The 7,020-nt window shown below is 55.2% G+C and overlaps 1 protein-coding gene across 1 annotated transcript; it reads left to right on the top strand.

Moving 5' to 3' along the window:
- Positions 1-462: 462 nt before the first annotated feature.
- LOC142358474 (uncharacterized) lies at positions 463-4,633 on the top strand. Its single transcript, XM_075409870.1, has 11 exons — positions 463-629; positions 1,483-1,617; positions 1,843-2,218; positions 2,491-2,602; positions 2,734-2,855; positions 3,135-3,211; positions 3,332-3,416; positions 3,538-3,611; positions 3,896-4,058; positions 4,359-4,499; positions 4,559-4,633. Exons 1-11 carry the CDS (start codon positions 463-465, stop codon positions 4,631-4,633), a joined length of 1,527 nt encoding a protein of 508 aa, XP_075265985.1.
- The last annotated feature ends 2,387 nt before the right edge of the window (positions 4,634-7,020 follow it).

Here is a 7,020-nt window from a genome sequence, read left to right as displayed (position 1 = left end):
GAATATGTCTACACGCAATAGCAACCATGTGTGAGAACTCGGTCGGCCCGTACTGTGGCAGTTTGCCGCGCCATACTTGAAACTGCTTTGCATTCTCGAAACACAGTCGGCTCGGCCACAGCCCACTGGTAATGCACAATGGATGTTAATGTGTATGAGAGGTACACATCGAAAACGGTGGGTCATGATATCATGCTAGGCCGACATAACGTGCTGTGCAGGCTTGGGACCAACGAGCAACTGGCGTGGCGAGGAGTTCCAGCTGGAGCGACTTTCGGCGATGCCGGGTGTGCTGCAGTGATAGGTCTTGGAACCAAGCACGGGAGGGAACCGCACCCGAATCCTCTCGATGACTGTGGAGAATCTGGGTAGATGGCAGCAACGAGATTCCCGCTACTGTGGTCCCACCGCCTTTCGGCGATGACCTGAACAGACCCAAGGACGAGAAGCGTGAGTAGGCCGATGGATGGGATGCCGAACTTGTCAGCGTCGGCGTTCAAGCCGAATCAGTCGACGGGTGTCTCATGGTTAACGAGACCAGGAAAGTCGATGCTGGCAACTCTTCCGGACTTGCATGCCACGACCATGTCAATGAACATGCAGAGTGGCAGGACAGTGGAGACGCACCCGTACTTTTGGCAGATTTTCGCCGAGTAGTTCGGCGGCACCTGCCGTTACGAACTACCTGCCTCCCTTCCCTTTCTGCGACACGCAGGTCTGGAAACGAAAGCGGTTGTCCAAGTCGGGGCCGATACGCCACTTTCAGCCCGACTTCGGTCCCAACAGGGAGAGAGCGCCCCGTCCCCCTCATGTAACGATTACCGGCAAGCACGGAGACCGTGGTCGTTAGCATCTGAATCTGACGGTCGCCTATGCATCATCTGCATATATCGGACGGCAACACGCGACCGGTCGGTTGCTCGACAGTTCGATGACGCTACATCGCGTATGCTGTATATATGCTGTACAGGTATGGATGGTACAGTACCTATCTATATAGTAGTACCTGCTAGTACGGATGTACTAGTACTACTACGAGCTACTACCTACTTCTGAACCTACATGTCTCGAGAGGGTACAGCTAGGGTAGGGTACGAGTTGAGGGCGCCGCCTACTGTACTACAGTATACGGCTGCGTGTGTAGGTAGGATAGGGACAGAACCTACTAAGGGTATGTACCCTAGGGGCCGGTAGGGGAGATACAGTAAAAACTTCATGAGCTGTTGGAAATCAATGCACGGCCAAAAAAACAGCGAAAAGGCCGGGGGAAGAAGAAATATGACTTTGCGCGGCATCAAAGCGAACCTCGAGCCCTGGATGTTGCCACCATATATCTCGATCTAGGTGAGACGTAATACACATTTGGTCTCCAAATCAGACGAAGGCCTACATGGCTCGGTCTGACCTACAGCCCTACGCAGCATCATCGGGCAGTAACCTGTTTAACCCATGATATCAACGACTCCAGACCATCGAGTCTAGCCTTCACCCCACTCACGCGCCCTTCCTTATCCAGCAGATGGTAGATCCAAAACCAAAAGCTGCAGCAGTCATCAGCGACACAGCCACCTCTCCCAGATACGTGCCAATTAGCCAACTCCAACAGCTCCACGCTTTGTAAGCCAACTCAATCTACCGAGTGCGTCCTTTAGAACACAGGACCGGAGCCGGCTGTGCAGGTAGGTTTGCCATTACCAGGGCACTGCATCATGGGCGTGCATGCTATCCAGTGTTACTGGGAGAGAGGAAGGTCATCCTTGACAGCTGGCCTCTAGCGGTACTGGGCCATGGGCCTCGTCCCCTCTGAGGGGTGCGGAACAACAAGCAGCATTCGCACTGCAGGCCGGGCTGTTCACCCTTTCCCGTTGTAGACCAGAGGCTGCAATCCATGCATCTGCCGCTCGCCTCCACATGTTCACTGTTCCTGGGTGCTTTCAAGCAGGCAGGCATGGGGGGCGCCACCGCTCCCTCCGGCACTGCGGAGAAGAAGGCCAGCGCAGTCAACAGTGCTGTCGCTGGTGCCATCAGTGGATGTGTGGCCCGGTTTGTCATCGGGCCGCTTGATGTCCTCAAAATCCGCTTCCAGGTGCAGGTGGAGCCTGTTTCCCGCAGGGCAGCAGCTCGATTGGCAGCCCAGAAGGGGAGCTCTGCAGTGCTTCCCAAGTACACTGGCATCTGGCAGGCGCTGCGGACCATTGTGAAGGAAGAGGGCATTCAGGTGACAAGAGATCGCATGCTTTGAAATGCCCACCTCCGTCTCCAGGGCGGGGACCACCGCCAGTTCCTATCTCTGGGTGTCGCAGAAACCTCTGTCCCTGACCGAGGAACAATACGCGTGTGCCAACGGCGCCCTGCACTTTCCGGTTTCCCTCATTCCAATCCAACTTTCCCCTGTCGGTCTCCTCCCTTCCCAGGTGACCTGTCTGCCGCCAGAAGCTCGGACCCATCAGTCCCAACAGCATCCACAAACCCTCTGTGTTGCCACTGCAGGGGCTATGGCGTGGGACAGTGCCGGGGCAGCTGCTGACCGTGCCTTACTGCACAGTGCAGTTTGTGACATTAAACCAGGCAAAGGCCTTCGCTAAGTCAAGCGGCCTGCAAGGTGTGGTGCCCAGCGTGACTGCCTGAGGCTTTTCCCGCCCATGATGGCCTTGTGTGTGCTAATCCAATATTGTTCCGCATCTGCTGGGGAAGGACCAGAGCCCTGACCACTTCTCTGATTGTCCTTTACAGACAGCCCATTGGCTCCCGCCGTGTCGTTTGCAAGCGGGGCATTTGCAGGAATTGCCGCCACAATAGCTTCGTATCCGTTTGATCTGTTGCGCACCACACTGGCAGCTCAAGGCGAGCCAAAGGTACGCACGAGTGCCATCATCTTGGTGTCTCGAGCCATCTGCCTGTGGCATTTGTAACGGGGCAGGAAAGGAAACAGTCTGGTCCGAACGGCGGGAAGGGAAGGGAAGGGAAGGGAAATGCGAAGTACGGCTTGGAAGCAGAAGGGGAGGAGGGCCGACAGGGCAAGTCCCGGTGGGAGGAGACCGTCAAAGGCAGGAACGCGTCATCCTCTTTGCATGGTTGCATACCACACGAGCGGCAAGCCGCCTGCCTGAGTATGGCATGTGCCGCTCACTCAGGTGTACAACAGCATGTTTAGTGCGGCTTCCGGGATCTTTCAAGCCCGGGGCTTTGCAGGCCTCTATGCTGGATTGAAGTGAGCGCTCCTGCCTCAGGCACATTTTGTACTGTTTGTCACATCTGGGCAAAGGCCACCCTTCTGTTCCACAGCTCCACCCTTATGCACCTCCTGTCTGGCGGTGGCATTCCTGTGCAGGCCCACCCTCATCGAAATCATTCCTTACTCAGCCTTGCAGTTTGGCCTTTACGATGTTTTCAACGTTGGCATGACGGAAATGAGGGTACGCGTGCCATGGCGAGCATGATTGCCTTCACAGTGCTCCCAAACTATTAGAGAGAGATTGCCATACCACTGCGCTGATTTTGTATCGCATGTGTTTCATTCCCCTCTGTGCGTTTCAGTACCGAGCCCTCAGCTCCATGCCATGGCAGCGCCCGAGGCCAAAGGACGAAATCAAACCAAACGCCGTGCAACAGTGTGTCCCTCTGAGAATCATCTTTGCATTCACACAAACCCGAGTGCTGGCATGGCCGAGTGGCCAGACTTCTTCGTCAGCCGGGGCGGGCACTCGCCGGCAGCGACTGTACAGAGACACACAGCATCACTATGCCTTTGGTTGCTACCTTCACAGAAACTGCCAGCTTCTGTCTTCATGTTTCTCGAGTTTGTGATGGGCGTTACGGTTATAACAAGCAGGTCGGGCTGTGTCTGCTTGCGTGTCTATCGTCCTAACTCCTCCTTTTTTGCCACCGTGGGCAGGTTCATCTGCGGCTTTTTGGCAGGCACCTGCGCAAAGCTCTCCACTCACCCCTTGGATGTCGCCAAGAAGAGGTTTCAGATAGCTGGACTGGCCCGCGACGCCCGCTATGGGGCCCGCTTCGATGTCACGTCCACCCAGGGCCTGTGGCAGTGTATCCGCCAGGTGAGGGGGGCTTCCAGCTCGGCTCAATAGCACGCTCTCGAGATTCTCTTCCCGAAAGCTCGCGCCGGCCTCCCCTGCAGTACTTCCACTGTGGCTTGAGGGGCGTGGCATTTCAGAACAGTTTGCTGGAGGCCACATCGGGCATAACGGCCCACTGACACTGCAGCTAGACAGAGGAGTGCGAAGGGGAGCTATAAATAACATTTGCTAGCATAAAGGAAGACAGAGCACACACTGCGCACACTGTGAGCGGTAGCATCCGTGCCTGCACACTGAAGCCCCGATCATTACACCCGACAGATTGCCAGGACTGAAGGCCTGGCAGGACTCTACAAAGGGGCTTCTCCAAGCATCCTGAAGGTTGGTTCGAATCCACCCTCGCTGCCATCCACGACCGCTTGCATGGATTGCTCCATGTCGCAACAGTGGGCCGAGTTCCAAGTATTCCCCAAAACACAGGAATATGCATGCACACCTGAACAAGTGTGTTGTGTTTGCAGTCGGCTCCTCAGTCTGCTGTGACATTTGCGGTTTACGAGTACATTCTGAGGGAGCTGAAGAGGCGGGAGAAATGAAGCGCCCCCCCCCCCCCCCCCCCCCCTCTCTCCCACCGAAACTGTGGCACATCCATGCCCCTATTGGTCTCAACCAAATGACAGTACATTCTGCGGGCCGTCATCATGGCCGGGCCTGAATGGAATGGTTCTAAGCTGAAATTATCTAAAGCAAAGCCACATTCTTTGTAAATGATTCCGAGTAGCTTATGGTGACTCGCAAACGTCAGAGTCAGGCGCCTGTAAGGGATCAGGTGCATGCATCCCTGCAGTATGGCTGTGCTGCGCTCAGCGAGAGCATCATGTTGTAGATGCCAACAGCTGTGGCCCACAGCTACGGCTGAGCTCCCAGACAGAGGGTGGGTCCACAATTCATGAACAGTTCGGTGGGCAGAGTGAGAGAGCCAAAATGCAGCGGCACGGAACAACGCAGCGCGTGAAGTGGATAGGCACGCGGTGTGGCCACAGGGTTCCTCTCATTAAGATGTCTGATCATCAGATGGCTCCTGTGAAACATCTCCTTGGCTCTGTGATTGGACCGCCGGGGGGGGGGGGGGGGGGGGCCTACAGAGAACAGTCTGACGCCATTGAGACGCAGTTTTGGTCCCCAGCGTCGGACACAGAATGCAGGACATGGCCGACTGGAATCATGCGCTTACCATCTAAGGTAGACCGACCTGCCTGTGGGGGAAAATGGCCACATACCCCAGGGCACAGCAGTGGGTGATGGTCAGGACATCCCAGAGATCGCATGAACTGACGAGCGCTCTGGGCATGCGATGTGTGTGATGGAGGATGAGGCACAGGCCGTGGCTCTAGGGATACCTCCAGGCGGCAGTTAGCTGCACAACACGCCTTGGCGTAGATCCCTGCAGCGCATGGCCAGGAACCATTGTTCTCCACTGCAGGGATGTGTGTCCAACTAAGGGTCGGTGCCATTCAAGGAACCACGGCGCTATCATATGGTCTGAATCTAGCACGAGTGTTCATGGAGCTGTAGTCTTGTGCTTGTCTACAGCTCGCAACTCTTACACATAGCCTGCAGTTGGTCCCGCACAGATCAGAGAGTTGAGATCGGTTACACCACATACGAAGTAGTCATTGAATTTTCGGCCGGAATGTGCCGTACTTAGTGAAGATAGCAATGTGATTCCCGGTCTGTCCAGGTCTGGTGGTTACGCTATCCTACACATTTCTAGACTCTGCAGAACTTGACTGTCTTTGTGTACCCCTCCAGTCAAGTCATGTCCTGTCTTTCCGTCGTATATATACGTGCAGCCATTTACATGTGCAGTGTCACATGCAGGACCACAACGGCTCTGAACATCTTCCCACAGAGTCAGCGGGATCCTGGCCCTCTGATAGCAGCATGCCCTGTATCTCGAGTGTCTACAGTCGTGTGATGTACCTAGTGGACCTACACCCACTTCCTGTGGAGCAAAGTGGCCACTGTTGTTGCCAGGTTTAAGTTGCATGTCAACACCTGTATAATGCAGGAGGCATGCGCCGGGACGTTTCATTCCAACACAACTTTTACCGGCTTGAAACGGCCGGCTTCCCTTCTAGGATTTTGCCTGGGGCCATCACACGTGGTAGAGTCTTACCTTGTTGGTGCCAGCACCGGGCGGCATAGGCACACGCCAGAGGTCCATAACTGACACTTTTTTCTTGGAATGCAGGCCCAGGCTGCAACCGTTGGGTATGGTCACCGGCCTTTTGCCCTTGACAAGCTGCACTGGAGATGGAGTGGGGACGAATTTTGATATACAGTCTTGGTTTCACTGTACCAATCTTGCTCAATCGCTTCAAATCGATTCGAATAGGCAAGCTCGCCAGACACAAAACCAGATATTGGATCGCTACGAGATAGTTCACACAGCGGGAGTCCACAAGGTCGCCGCCGCTCTCAGCTGCAACGCCACTGGCAATGTTGTCACAGAAAGGAGGTAACAAGGAGGGTGGCAACAGTTCGATATTGACAAAATGAGAGCTTCGCCGGCTGTATCATCGGTTTCCCAAAATTTCTGACACAAAAATCGCTTCGCCAGAATTGTGCAACACTGCGTGCTGTGGTTATGTATGCATCTGTGATGCCTCCCAGTTCACTGCCCCCACAGTAATGCAGTGAACCCTGCATGCCTGGCCGAGCCATGCCCAAGGATCGTGAAGCTGTCGATTGGGCAAGCCCCGCAGGGAGTAAGGGCTGTGCCCCCGGGGGTGTCAGGCGGAGAGGCAGGGCTGGCGAAGAGATCAAACGAGAGACAGTATTTGTGCGCAGCAAGGAACAGCAAGACAGAAGAGATGCTGCGTGTGCACTGGGAAATGAGAAACGACAGGCATGGAAAATAAGAGGACAAGTGGTGACGGCTGAGGTGGGGCTGCAAATGCAGATGGGGAAAATTGATGGG

Source organism: Convolutriloba macropyga, unplaced genomic scaffold, assembly GCF_964194025.1.
Source record: "Convolutriloba macropyga unplaced genomic scaffold, txConMacr16.3 SCAFFOLD_6412, whole genome shotgun sequence".
In the NCBI taxonomy this organism is placed as follows: domain Eukaryota; kingdom Metazoa; phylum Xenacoelomorpha; order Acoela; family Convolutidae; genus Convolutriloba; species Convolutriloba macropyga.
The sequence above is the reverse complement of the archived record's forward strand: the minus strand, read 5'-3'. Positions and strand labels throughout refer to the sequence as shown.